The sequence below is a fragment of the Anomalospiza imberbis genome, chromosome 2 (genome assembly GCF_031753505.1).
Source record: "Anomalospiza imberbis isolate Cuckoo-Finch-1a 21T00152 chromosome 2, ASM3175350v1, whole genome shotgun sequence".
Taxonomy (NCBI): domain Eukaryota; kingdom Metazoa; phylum Chordata; class Aves; order Passeriformes; family Viduidae; genus Anomalospiza; species Anomalospiza imberbis.
Genome location: NC_089682.1, coordinates 113,790,491 through 113,805,105, shown reverse-complemented (window position 1 = coordinate 113,805,105; position 14,615 = coordinate 113,790,491). Strand labels below are relative to the sequence as shown.

The following is a 14,615-nucleotide window of genomic DNA, read 5'->3' as shown; positions in this document are numbered from 1 at the left end:
TCTGTAGATCTGTGGTCTTCCCACTCTTGGAGGTTTGGCTGAGCTTTGCTAACATGCTGTTCTGTATGCCAGGCATTTCCTTACTTTGTTGGGCCCCTTTTGCCACAAGTACATTTTGTCTGGCATAAGAGACTAAACAAGTAGCACAAGGCCAGTAGATACTGTCCAGAGTGCTGTCCTTCAGGATATTCTTTGGGAAAGAGAAGCGTGAATTAAACCTTCAAAGAAGTATGTTCTAGACAGAGATACTAAAGGCAGTACATGATCAGACAAGTCCTTGATGGAGCTGTCCTATGGCAGTTCTGATTTTTTAATTATTTAAGTGTTTTAAACCAACTTGGACTCAGATATAGTTTCTAGAATCAAATTCAGTGCATTTACCTTCATTATGGGATGGAGTAAGTTGCTAACTAGTACTTGTGAACAATTCAGAAAAGGTTTTGAAGGTGTGTTGAGTGTTACATTGAGGTACAGTGCAGAAACTAGTAACCCATGTTACTATGGTGTTGGCTGGCACCTGAGTTGTAGTTCCTGTGAAACAGTGCAAGTAAGAACCTGTTAGTCCAGCCCCACAGTGATGCATTCTGCTTTGAAATAAAGAGTGAAAGGCTTTAGTCCCATAGGAGAAACAGCTCCTTGCCAAACATGTTTGGATTCTTTTTGGTTTTGTGGTTTGTAGAAGGATCTGAGAAGAGCAAACTGGCATCAGAAAAGCAGTGCATATTGCTGTCCCTTGCTGTTTGTTCTTTTCAGCTGGGAAGTCTCTGGTAGTACTTGGGATAGTTAATCTCTGTGGCTCACAATTTTAAATCAAAGAAGACAATTGGAAACTTTTGTGAATGATTGCTTATAGAATGCTGACTCAGCTGGGAGCTATAGTTTATCCCACTCTTCACATGCAGAAGTCCACACAGTTGGTATAAGGATTGGTTCATCCTGAATTATTTTCTTTCCTTTTGTCTATCAAACACTGTGGCATGTTTTGAACTTTTCTATAACTAGTAATTAATGGAGTTTAACTTTCATGGGACATTTCTCTGTAAGGAAGGTAAGCGTATGCATAATTGTATTTAGAAATTTTATATATTTTTGTGCAATTTTATATTCATATAGAATTTTTATAGGAGTCTTTGGAAGCCTCATTCTACATCACTTCTTGGAAGTGTCTCAGTAGATCAAAAATGTAAGCAGAGACATGTTTAAATAAAACCTGTCTGCTCTTACCAACAAAATAATGTTGGGACCTTGGTCCTGCAGTTGATGCTATTCAGTCTCAGAATTAGCTTTGCAAAACAATTGTGGGAAGAAGAACGATAAAAATGCTTATCTGGCATTGATAAACCTAGGTGCAGTTGATCTGGCTCTGTATCCATAGAACAGTTAATTCTCCATCTTTGTTAGCCAACAGTGGGTACTGGAGAGTTGACTGTACCTGATAGTGTAACATGCTGGTTTTTTTTGTTTGTAGAGTGGTCACTTGTGTTAGTACACTCTCGTGTTGCAGTAGTATCATGAAAATAGAAGTAATTTTACACTCTCGTATTTACTTTCTTTCTGTGCCTTCCTGTAGTACAAGTCAACTGGCTTCATGTCCTGGCCACTGTAGTTTAAAGGAGGCCATTGCAGCCAGCTTCCAGTACTGGACCTGCTGCACAAGTGGGATCCAGCTCGTCTACTCAAACATGACCTTTGGCAAAGCACATTGTTAGCACTGGGAATGATGAAAGGTGGCACGGTTTCATTGCAGATAAATGTATGGCTCCAGATCTCCCAGAAGGTGCATCTTTCTTTATAAAATTATTCCTCCATGATATTAGCAATGACCTGAAAATGAAGTTTTTTATGTGTCTTTTTTCTTCAGCATGTTTTATAAACAAAATAAACCAATTTCTTCCTCCCAGTTTAAAATGTAGACCTGTGAAATGTTACTGCCTTGTTTAGCTTAGGGCACCCACACAGTGAATGCCTACTTGTGTTGTTGGTTCATGGTGCAAAGCTCTTAAGTCAACAAAGGATGCATTAAGTCAACGTCAGCTTTCTTTTTCATATACTTATTTTATACTTCCTTGATACCATTGGTAGCTTTGCTGGTTTTCTAATTATCTGCATATCAATCCAGTAGCTTGAAAAAGGCCCCACATTTCTGTTGTACTTTTAAAGTTAGCTGTTTGGCTTTTAGTGACAAAATGTCACCACTTTCAAACAACGAATTAAAAATACTAAAATACATGTATTTGCTTTTATTTTCTTCTGGTTTTGTCCTGAAGTGTGTAGTTCTGAGTGCTCACTGCTAACCCCTTCAACATGTTTGTTACACCTTAGAGAGAATGGTGTCCATGATGAGACTGTGCCCGAGTCTGCTGCGCAGAATGGCACCTGTGTGAGAAATGGCAACCTGAAAACACCAGTAAGTCAATTTTTAAGCTTTTAAAAGTTTTAATTCTTTTAAGTTGTGGAGTTTATTTTGTGTCTCATTCAGTTGTTGCAAAATTGAGTATTGCATGCAGCAATCACACTGCATCTAAAAGTTGGACACTGGATACAGCTTGACCCTCAAATTCCATTGGCAGCAGAGCCTTAATGCTGGCTTTTGAATGGTCAGTTCATTTCAGCATTGCTCTTCTTTCTGTGCTTTGTGTGCAGCTGATGTTAATTTGCAGGTAGTGAGTTTAACCTGTGAGTGAAAAGATGTAGAAGAGCTTCTGTGCTTGCTTTCTATTCTTCAGAAATGACAGCTGACACTGAAAACTGCCTTCTGGGTAGTGTGCAACTGTACAAAAACTTCTTTCCTGTTATATTTTTTCTATGCTTATGACTCATTGTTAAGAGTAAAATTCAAACTGGTAAATCCTTTCTTTCATCCCCTTTTAGTATGGTCGTATTTGGTAAGGCATTGTTGGGATCCTTGGGACATAAAACTGAGCAGCCTGGGGAAGTGATTACAATAAGAGCAAAATAAACTTGTATCTGTGAATGTCTGTTGTGTGTTGTGTTTTCTCACATACTTTGTTTACTTGACTCGTTTCAGAGAGAGAAGCGGAAGGTCCGAGAGCAGTGTGAAAACATAAGGAGGAGTTCTACTGCTAGCAGAAGAGTGAGCCAGCTGCAGAATGGAGAAGTGGTTGAGGCAGTTACCTTGTTTGAAGTGGTTAGCATGGGGAAGCAGGCCGTGCAGGTATTCCCAGCACTGAGTTCTGAAAGCACTTGGTGGAGGGAAGGTGAATAAACGGTGGTCATTTCCATTATTTGTGCTGTGGAACATTTAAATTTTGGATTAGCTAGGGAAGAAACATGTTTGATTGGGAAACTGCTGTGAGTGTGGCTCTTGGAAAGCTTCAAGAAATTAGTGAAGAGGTAGCTGTCAGATATTTAAAAATAGGAAGGAAATTGTACCTAAACCGGTCTACAATGCCTTAATATACAATAATTATTTTTAAAAATGTGGAAAAGATTAATCAATAGCAAATTTTAGTTGTTCAGAATTATGAAAAATCAGGCTTTTCTATTTTTTTTTTCTTTTTCTTTTCTTCCTCCCCCTCCCCGTGCTTGCCTTGTACCATTAATCTTTTACCTTCATTCCAATGCAGTTTGCCAGCAGCTTGTATAATAGCCAGGTTCCTTGTTCATCTATATAGTTAGCAATTTTCTTCAATGTGAGGAAGCCCACCTCCCCATATTCTGTGAGCACATGTGTATATTATCTTGGTATATGTGTATGAAAATCTGTAGTCCCAAATATTTTTATGTAGAGTTATAGATATGTCTCTGGTGTGTAGTGTTTGTAAGCAGTGTGTGTGAGTACACATGTGCATGAAAAGTACATTTATATTTTGGATGTGAAACCTTTGTGCTACTGGGGTAACTTCAGTAGAGCTCCCTGAAGAGCTTGGCTTCTGCTGTGCCAACGATCATGGGAAGGTCTTGGAAAGGCAGCTTTTGTTTCTTGACAAAAAGAAACAAAAGCTTGAGTTCTGTTGCTGCTAGAATTTATTAGAACTGCTGTGTGGAACTACTGGTGGGTTGAAGCCTGGATGGCCTGTCCCAGGAGAACCACGTCACTTAGAGGCTGTAGGCTGTACTGCCCTAGAAATGAAATTTGGAGTTGTTTTTTGGCCTCTGTTAGTATGTGAACTGCTTCAAACCTCCTGCACAAATCAAGTGCTAGAGAAAAAGAGAACTTCCAGGGTAAATTGCTAGTATAATTTAATACTAATTATTAAATGGTGCAGAGCCTAAATGTATGTGTGGGGTTTTTTTTGTTGTTGTTGTTTGTGTTTATTTCTTTGTTTTTAAATTTAATTGTTACCTCAATGCAATCAAGAACTCAGGAGGACAACTTTTAAATTTTTTTTATATTACATATATTAAAACTGTGGTAATTCTCCATGTTAACAGGAAGGAAAGCATCTGTGAAAAGCAGCATTGTCTAAATCAGTTTAAGACATGAAAGAGTCTTTTAGAACTACTAGAAATGGAAGAGAATTGCTTGGAGTTTATTCTTGGTTTTGTAATTTAATGGAAATGGAGCAGTGTTAGTTTTTGTCTTTATTGTGGGTCTCTTCAGTGGAGTGCAGCAAACTGTGTTCATCTCCTGACTAATGAGCTTCTTTAATCTGTTCTAGTCTGTGGTAGTTGACTGGGTTGAAGCTTATAAACAAGACAGGAATGTGGCACTTCTGGATCTCATCAACTTCTTCATTCAGTGCTCAGGCTGTCAAGGTAATTTACCTTCTTTGCAGCCCCTTCCACTGTCTGTGTGTGAGAGGAGTCTGAAGTGTGCTTTTTGAAATGGAGTTTTTCTCTCCAGTAAATCATGAACTTATGATCGCTACAGTTCGTTAAGACGAACTCCAGATGGGCAGGCAAAATAGAAAAGAATGCTGCTGGTTAAATTCTTTGTGCTAGCAGCATTCCAGCTCTGAGAGTTGTATTTGAACAAGGTTTGCAGGGTCAGGTTTCTGAAGTGGCATGTCACATTGCTTTGGAGAATCCTCACATAGGGACAGTGCTTTTGATGAGTGTTCTAATTAAAATCCAGTGTTTCAGTTGCCATTTGTTTTATATATCCTGGTATCTTTTGTTTGCTAGTATCCTTATTTGAAAATAAGCAGCTAGCAAATTCAGCTCCCTGCTTTGGTGGCTAGAAAAGCAATGCCTTGCCTCATTGCAGTTGCTTTTGCTAGAGAGTTGTGAAGCTGTTTCATAACAAACATTGAAGCCTTCTAGGGAGAGTCTGCTAGTGAAATGCTTCAGGATGGCAAGTAAGAGTTTTAAGAAGACTGTCCTGTTAGTTTGAAACTTCTGAGTGTATTTAAGCAGCTAGAGTGTATTTAAGCATGCTTTTTACGTGTCTTTCTTTTTTTCCCCTAGGTCTTTGACTAATATGCCTTCTCTTATGAGAAATAATTTGGGGTTTTTGACTAGTTTTGACCTGTGGGCAAAATTTTAGTCAGTCCTTGAAGTAAATGAATGAACAGAGAAAATAGCCTTTCCAGACAGCACAGAGCAGACTTCTCTAATGGGAATTTCAGTTTTGGTTCATCAGTACTTTTTCCTATCAATTAATTTACGTGTCTCTTTATATATATATATATATATATATTGCCTGTACCAGAATATAGACATAAAACAGAATTCCCCTGTCTTTGGCATGTCTAAATTTAATGAAGTCCTTCCTGTGGTTTGGACTTGATTAATGTTGTAGAGCTGTCAATAATTCTTTCTAAAACACTACCATTTTTTAGGCATGGTAACAGCAGAGAAGTTTCAAAGTTTGTACAAGAAGGATGTCATGCAAAAAATGACAGAGACCTTTGATAAGGTAGGTGCAACTTTGATTTTGCATGTCTTTTATATAAACAGTAGGCTCTACCTTAATAGCCAGCCTGGATGGAATTCCTGTTGCTTAGGAGCTCTGTACCACTTCATTTATTTAGTAAAATAAACCTTTTTTTTTTTTTTTTTTTTGCAAGAGAAATTTGTTGTCGTAATGACCCATTTTAGCAGCAGCAAGATATGTTTTTTTTTTAAAGTTACTTTTATTTTGAGAGTTTTATTAGGGCTGTCTGACTGTAGCCTTCATGAATCTTTCTGTTAGGAGTTTTTTTGATAATGACTTTATAGAGGTAGATATAACCCAGCACTGCAGCAGGTAAATGGTTCCTTTGGTATTTGGTTGGTAGGTCCTTTAAAAAATACTAATATGGATTACTGATGAATTATTTCAAAGATATTTTTAGCAGATATTTTATTTGAATATGTTATTTCTGCTTTACTGACAATTGTGATTTTTAATAACTGTATTATGTCATATGGAAGAAGAAAAATACATTTCAGATTGTTAGATAATTGTGAAAACAGTAGTGAGTATTTAATTTCTTGTGAATTGTTAAGAAAAGCACATAGCTTTACAATGCTGTTTCACTGCTTGACTGCTCCTTGACTAATTATGGCAACATTAAATTTTCTGCAGTGCTCTCACAGTTGCTTCCATGCTTTTTTTCCCCTATATTTGTCACTTCTGAATTGATTTGTCAAGCAGCAGCCATCAGCCTTATTTTAATTGAGCATCTCTCAAAGACCAGCTGCTGTAGAAATTCCCACAGAGGGTGAATTTGCCAACATGGTTTTCTTCATTTTAGAAGTGTAATAGCACTTGGGCTAATTTTTTGACAGAAATGAACCTATATGTGTCTGGTCATATAAATTAGTAGTCTGGAAGTTCTTTGCCAACTAAATTAGCCCTGAATAGCACTCATGATAGTGCAGGCACTCTGGCAGATACAAAGATGTGATTTATTTTTACCATCAGCCTAGAAATATTACAGCTCTGTAACCATTTCACCTGTCCTGGGCAAAAAGGCAGGTTCTGCAGTTGCCTTAGAAGCTGTATTTTCCATGCTTTATGAAGAAAGTAAATTCTTTCTTATCTTTTTCATAAATAAGATGGAATTATAAGTTACTGGCTTAAGTTAGTTGAGAAGGAGTGCCATAGGCGGCTACTGTGATTTCCAAAGCCTTTTTTGAAAACTAGTGACAGTAATAGTGAAAGTAGTAATGAGAGTGGAAAATATTGCCCAATATTTGCTCAGTATCATCTTGCCTTTGAATTTTTACTGTATGTTTCTAGCATTCAGGGAATTCTTTCATGATCATTTCAGTGATTCAGCCATGGCATTGCTGTTCAGTTAATTGCAACATTATATCCTTGTACCAATGCTTCCTCCTAGAATTCTTACTAATGTTAGTGGGAAATGTTAATAGAGTTCAGTATGGCAAGAAAAGAACTCCTAATATCCTCATGGACATGGTGGTGAAGTATGAGTTAGTGGTCAGTGAGGTGGACTGAAAACTGGTGGAACATCCAGGCCTGTGGGTGGCAAAAAGTCCAGTTGGAGGCTACTCACTAGTGCTGTACCCCAGGGGCCAATGCTGTTTTACATATTTAATAATGACCTGGACACCAAGGAAGAGTTTACTCTTAGCAGATTTTCAGATGATGCAAAACGGGGAGGATTAGCTGTCAAGTCAGGTGGTTGTTCTGTTGTTCAGAGGGATCCTCAACAGACTGGAGAGTTTGGCAGAGGGGAACCTCATGAAGTTCTACAACAGGAAGCCCTAGGAACCTGGGAGTGAATAACCCTGTGCACCACTACACACTGGGGGCTGATTGACTGACAAGCAGCTCTTCAGAGTAGGATCTTGGTGTGGGTGACAAAAAATGAACATGAGCCAGCAATGCACCCTTGCTGCAAAGCTGACCAACAACCTCCTGGCCTGCATTAGGCAGAGCATTGCCAGCAGATCATGGGGGATGGTCTTTCCTCTCTGCTCATACTACTGAGACTCATCTGGACTGCTGAGTCAAGTTCTGGACCTTACAGAACAAGAGAGTGATGGGTTTACTGGAGAGAAGTCAGTGAAGGGCCACAAAGATGATTTATGATCATGACCATCTCCTCATCATATGAGGAGAGAGAGGCTGAGGGAATTGAGCTTGTCCAGTCTGGAAAGAAGCTGGCTCAAAGGAATCTCACTCATGTGTTAAAATACCTGATGTGACACAAGGAAGCACAGCTCCAGTCAGTGGTGTGCGGTGAGATGGTGAATGCAAAGGCAAACCAAGATGGGCAGTGGGTGCAAACTAAAATGGACAAAGTTTTACCTGAACACTAGAAAACTTCTACTGAGAGAATGGTCAAACAGTGGAGCAGATTGCCAAGAGAGGTTGTGGAGTCTCTGAAGATAGTATTTGACTGCTCATGGCATCACCTGACAGTGAGGGAAAAGATGAGTACTTTGAGGGATCCTTGACAGAATGCTGATGGCATTAATCGTAGTTAAAGCTTTATTTCTTAACAGTATGTTATTATTAGTACAGAGCAGAATTTATGATTAAAATGGCACAGGATTTCTATGAGCAGAATCAATATAATAGCATCATGTAGAATTTATAATATAGCTCAGGTCTCACTGTCCAGCAGGAGCTCTGGTCAGAGTTCACCACTTAGACCTTGCAGTACCTTGATTCTGTTGACAGTGCTCTGGGTGCTATGATGCTTCCCTGTTCTCTGACTGGGTCATTGCCACCCCCTGCCTGGCTGAATGCCTGGGACGTGCAGGGTTGGTAAGGAAGGGAGTAATTGGTCTGGCACCCAGGAACCACGAGACTATGAGGGAGGGAAGTTAATCTGTTTGATTTGTCTGCTTGGTTCACAGGACCTTCAGGGCCTGGTAACGAGGTAATGAATGCGTGACCTGCTTGGTCACAGAGAAGGGCTGCTTGCCTCTTAAAATTGCGTTAGTTATGGTAACCGCATTTCCAGGAGTTGAGAGCAGAGGTGCTGGTTGCACACTGCACTGGGCAGCCTATGCTAGCTGACCTTGCTTGAGTAGGTGGGGTTGGATTAGGTGATGTCAAAGAATCCCTCTCAATTTCAGTCTTTCTGTAATTCTGTGGAAACTTGTACTGATGTTGGAAGCAGAGAATAGCTTTAATATGGTCATTGAGGCATTTATTTCATCTTTGTGAGCCATGGTATTCCTCAGTGACGAGACAGTCTTGTCTTTACACTGTTTTTTTGTTTTTCTTCTCTTTTAAGATAATCTGTTTCTTCTGCTTTTGTTCCTGTTTGTGACATTTACTTCTTTCAGTTCTTTGTTCTTAGGGAGTTTTTCTTTCCAGTTTTGTTGCTCAGACATTTAGGAAGGGAAGAGTTAACTTTGGAGCTTAGCTGTACAGCTAGATGGGGATAGAAATACTTGTACTTCACTGAACCTGATAAAGAGCTCTATATTTAATGCCTTTGTTTTGGAATAATTGCAGAGTTGAGAAAACATCTTTGAATTAAGTCACACTGGTGATGAAAACATTTCTCTCTAATTTGAAAAGCTCAGAATGTTTTTTTTTTTTTTTAGGGTTTAGATGCTTTACATCTAGGTACCAAATGTTGAAAATGGTTTTTTATACTTTGACTTGCTGAGGAGCCTTATCTTATTGTTAATAATGAGGGTTATACTTTGTATATGTTTGCTTATAAATTTTGGAAATGCGTTGTTCATATTAGGATTTCATACAACAGTGTCTTTCTTCTGTCATTGGTTTAAAAAAAAAAAAAACAAACAAAACCCAGATGAGAAGGATTTAGGTTTTTTGTAGTATTTTGGCTTGTGTGGGTCACCTGTAATACACATTGTTTGCAGTTCTAATGGCCTTTGAAATATGTTGTATGTTTTGTAATTATTTTGTCTATGAATTATCTGTGCCATTTCATTAACAAGCTTTCAAAATTTTGTCTCCTTCATTACAGGAAACTGGGTTGCAGTATAAGAAATTCATGGCATATCCTTGGATCCTAACAGTTACTTGGCCAGTGGACATGGTAGGGCTGTTGTAGTTTTCACAACTGTGGTATAGCTTTTTCTCTGGGGAATTTATCTGAACTCCTTGTTGACACTTCATTTTGACTTTCCTCTCTTTCTGTAGACTCTGTATGAAAGGAGGAAACATTTCTTGGTTGAGTCAGAGCAGGAGCTCACATCACTCTGTTGAGTGATTTGAATAGTTCTCTGGAAGAACCTGTGTTAAGGGGTTAATCTGACTTGATTTCTGGAAGCAGAGTTATTTCTCTAGTGGTTATGAAAGGAATCTGAGGGAATCCTAAGTTAGGTGCCTAAATTTAGGTGGTGTGCCCTTCATGTTGTGTATATGGTTACAGTGTGCGTGTTACCATTAGAGTATCCCAGTGTGATAAACATGGGCAGCAGAAATGCTCTTAAAAATTGAGAAGTCTTTGTGTATTTTGGGCTGCTTTTCAGATTGAGGTGTAAGCTTTGGTGATAAAGTAGGTATTTCCTGAAGATGTAGATGGCCTTTCTACTGTCCGTGTCATGATCAAGAAGTATTAAATGAGGCTTGCTGGAAACTTCCCTTTCTGTTTTGGCACTTGCTGCTACTGTTAGGCTCTGAACTGACTCTTACAGCCGGGTCAGGAGCATATTCCAAATTCCTGATGTGCTTTGGGTTGCAGCCAGCCCTGTGATCATCCTGTGTTTGCATTTATCATTAAAGAAGGAGCAGCCCTTCTGCATTGGAAACATAATTACAAGAGAAAAGCATGAAGTGTACTTTATAAGCACCGGAGGTTATGCTGTGTGTGATGGTGTGTTAGAATGTGGCTGACAAGGTGTTTGCCCCCTGGTCAAGGACCAGTTGAGCAGTGGCCAGCCTTCAGGAAGAGGTTTTCCACAGTGAGTGAAGTTTTGGAGTTCCTTGACTCCACTCACACATGGAAACTATGAAGATGCAAATTAATATTCTGAGCCGTTCCTGGGATCTGTGAGGTGTACATGAAATAAATGTTCACACTGAGGCTGCCATTTGCAAAGTCTGTCTAAGTGTGCTTTCCGCTACTTTGTGGGAGAAGTCATTTCACCTTCCCTCTGTCTGCTTTCCTCCTGGCAGTATCAACCATACTGTAGACGCTTACGTTTTTATTGTAACTTGCTTTTTGCATGATGTCAAATGTATTGCCCACTTACAGTTTCTGTGGGGTGTTTTGGAGACCCAGGTACAGGTGGTATGGCTGAATGACCAAGTATTTGGCATTAAGCTTTAGCCTGATAAACTGCTCAAGCTGGCAGTGCTGCTGAGGAGAACAGTCCTGTCCTGTTCACACCACAGTTGTTTGTCTCCACTTTTCACTTACTTCATTTTCTGCCTGGATTTTACCATACTTTTGCAGGAAGAGGAAGGATAGAAAAGTGGGGAAGCACTGCTACTTGTGTGAAAATAGAATAAGCCAGGAGTGCTCATGGTTTATGCCAGTGAAAGTTACTTACTCTGCTCTGCCTTCACACACTTTCTCCCTCCTGTCTGTTTACAGCTGCTTTGCATACGTTGCTTTCAAATGTGAGCTGTTATTATGTGTAGCTTGAATAAAGCTATTTTGTCTCTCTACTTGCTTGTATCCTAGTTGCTCGTCACTACTTTGGAATACTAATCATGAAAAAAGTTAACAGGGAATGAAGTGAAACTGTCAGCAAAACTGTCTCTGATGTTCAGTGGGAGAGATGGGAATGCAGAAGCTGAACTAAGTAGTATGTTTTCTCTCAACTTGTCTGTCTTGTGCAGGACAATGAAGACTACCCACTGATCAGAACAGGACCCTATTGGAAGAAGTTCAAGGCCAATTTCTGTGAATTCATTGCAGTGCTTGTCCAGCAGTGCCAGTGCAGCATCCTGTATGATAACTACTTGATGGACACCATCATCTCGCTGCTTACAGGGTTAGCAGATTCCATGGTCAGAGCATTCAGGCACACAAGCACTTTGGCAGGTAAAATCACTTGCAGAGTTGCTATAGAGGTGTTGAGTTTTATTGACTTGTGTACTAACAAAACAGTTCTAAATTGAAAAAATATTTACTAGAGCAGTTCTCTTACGCACTGAGAGTACCTTCCTCCTAGTGTATGTTGTATGAATGTCTATAATATAAACTGTTCCCACATGTATCTAAATTGAATTTGAATTTGAATGCTTTAGATATGATAGATCTAACACAATTTTTTCTTTATAAAGGAAACTTTAATGTGTGACATGACTGACTTCAGAATTTTGCTGTTCTGAGTATTATATTTTTCAGTAACTGATTTTTCACAGTTTTCTATTTTGTTGTTTTCCTCCCTCCACTAACTAATATGATGAGGTTGCAGTAGATGCTTCACCTTAAGAATCTTCTCTTGGAGAACTGCTATTCTTGTGGTCTCTGTGCTAAAAAGAACGTTGCTTGTTGCACATTTTTGTTTCATGCAGCGTGATGACACTAAAGCTACTACTTTTTTCCCCTAAAGCCAGTAAATACCCTCTTTGCCATGCAAAGAGCACTTAAAGAGTAATTTATTCTAAAGTATGCCGTTTGCTTTGAGGGCTCAAAAAACTGACTTGAAATCTGTTCAAACCATCCAGCAATCCTTAGAGGAATGTGAATGTTGTCCGTTCCAGTGGTATATTAAGATTCCCAGCCATTTCTGAATCGGCTTCACTGTTTTTCAGGTTTTTTTGGTTACCAACAGTCAGCCGTTCCACAATTCTAGATTCTTTTGCAGAAAAATCAGTATTACATAAATATACAAGAGAGTTGCCCAGTAAATGACTTCTCTGACCAGAACTCTGACCAAAAGTTTTAAATCACCAGAAATAGAAGTTAGTTTTCCCTTTTTGATCATTGTCTGCCTTTAAAATAAGCACTGTATTTTAAAGCAAATTACTATAATCTAATAGTGTTCATATTTTCAATATAAACTGGATTTGGCTAACCATACCCTTTTTGTGGTAAAGTGGTGAGTATATTTATGCTGCATATCTCTGAGCTAAGCTGACTGTGCTGGGTTTGTTTCTTTTTTAGCAATGAAACTTCTGACAGCAGTTGTAAGCGTCCATCTGAACCTTGATGTCAACAAACACAACGCTCAAAGATTATATGAGGTGGAGAAGAAGAGGCTAAGTGGCAAGAGGTCCAGTTACAGACTTGATCAGCTGGAGAGAAAAAGGAAAGAGGTTAGGGAAGTATCTTGTGTGGGAGATTTGTGAAAGTGTAAAAGGATTGCTGGCTGCTTGCTTTGGGTCTGTGCAGCTCTTTGAGGTTTGTATGTTTATCTAATGCATGGTGCAGAGCAGGTGTGACTGGCTGGATTAAGTGGTACGGACATGACCAAGGTAAAAACTGCTCTACGTACTGTTAACCTGTGATGTCTGTCCTACTGGTTGCTTTTCTAAATTGGTGTCATCAGCCCTTGATCTTCACACAAATACAGATTTACCCACAAATTTAATTGTCTCAGTAGCTCTGGTGTTGTGGAAGTGCAATTTTGTATATGTTTGTACAAATTACAAGCCTAAATTTTAGTGATGAAGCAAAAGGGACACAGGCTAAGTGTCATCTCTGGGTAAGTCATGCTTTATAAAAATGGATTGAACTTCAGGGATGTCCTGTATCATTTTTGCTTTTCAGTTTCTGTTGTTTCTTCCCTGCTCAAAGACAGCTCCTTTTCAACTCCCAGAGGCAGAGCTATAACTGTAAATAATAACTCTGGCTTGAGGGAGAAGGTGACTTGATGAATGAACATCAGGTATAGTTCCTTGTCTCCTGACCTTAGAATCGCTTATCTCTGTTCTGAGTTTTAGATGTCTGTGGGATTCTCTGTTACAGAGACAATACCCTTTTTATGGGGAGGAGTGTTTGGGTGAGGCAGGATATTTTAGTATCATTTTAAGTCTGATCTTATGGGAAAGACAGAGGAAATGAGTGTGTTGGAGGGAAAACCCAATCTTGTCACCCTTCCTGATGCTGTTGATGAGAGAATATTTTTATTAGGTGACTTGGATTTTGAGAAATTCCTACCTACATTTTCAGGATTCAGTTTTTTAATGCGTTTGTGTATTTTGAAAATTCCTTTGTCTGCCTTTTTTCCACCTCTCTTCAAGGTGAAAAGAGAATGAAAAGAGAATTACATGAAAAGAGAATTTGGATCTGTATGTGAACATCGCTTAATACTTGTGCTGTATCTTTGTGTGATTTCTGATAGATCAAGACTCACTGTATCAGACTAGTAGCTTGTTTCCCAAGGCTAGCAGTTGGTATCCAATAAATCTTTGCTCAGAATGTAGCCACAAAAAGGCCAGTTACTAGTGCAGATACAGACCCCTCATTTTATGTTGGTAACATTTGTAAACACCAGCAGTTTGCATCACAGTAGTATTCCAAGGGCCCTGATGAAAATCTTTCATGTGTACTGAATTGTGGGACCAATATTAACATTCAGTTCTTTTTGTATTTCAGTATGAGCATAAGCTTCTAGAGATACAGAACATGATGAATGCTATTTTCAAAGGGACATTTCTAAACCGTTACCGGTAAGAGTGAAAACAAAGCCATGACGTGTATCTGCATTCCCCAGGACCTCTTGCTTGGATTGTACAGATATGAGAATCAAGTTAAACATCCTGGAGGCACTGATGGTGTCAAGGAAAGTGTAGCGGTTAAATTGTTTTTAAGAATCTGGCCTTCCAAAAGGACCTCTCTAGTGTGTTCTTTCAGTTCTTCCTGCTAGCTGTA

At 39.1% G+C, this 14,615-nt stretch overlaps 1 protein-coding gene across 3 annotated transcripts in view; it reads left to right on the top strand.

The window, feature by feature from the left end:
- The window catches only part of LOC137469670 (cohesin subunit SA-2-like), a 58,878-nt gene that overhangs the window by 2,310 nt on the left and 41,953 nt on the right, over nt 1-14,615 (top strand). For 2 of the 3 annotated variants that reach the window (XM_068182634.1, XM_068182633.1), the window contains 8 exons: nt 2,323-2,407; nt 3,029-3,175; nt 4,623-4,719; nt 5,745-5,821; nt 9,810-9,881; nt 11,633-11,837; nt 12,906-13,057; nt 14,340-14,413. In XM_068182634.1, coding sequence (XP_068038735.1) covers nt 2,323-2,407; nt 3,029-3,175; nt 4,623-4,719; nt 5,745-5,821; nt 9,810-9,881; nt 11,633-11,837; nt 12,906-13,057; nt 14,340-14,413 — 909 coding nt within the window. Of the gene's footprint in view, nt 1-2,322; nt 2,408-3,028; nt 3,176-4,622; nt 4,720-5,170; nt 5,262-5,744; nt 5,822-9,809; nt 9,882-11,632; nt 11,838-12,905; nt 13,058-14,339; nt 14,414-14,615 lie in introns of those variants that run through there. The other variant, XM_068182635.1, reaches the window with a different exon arrangement.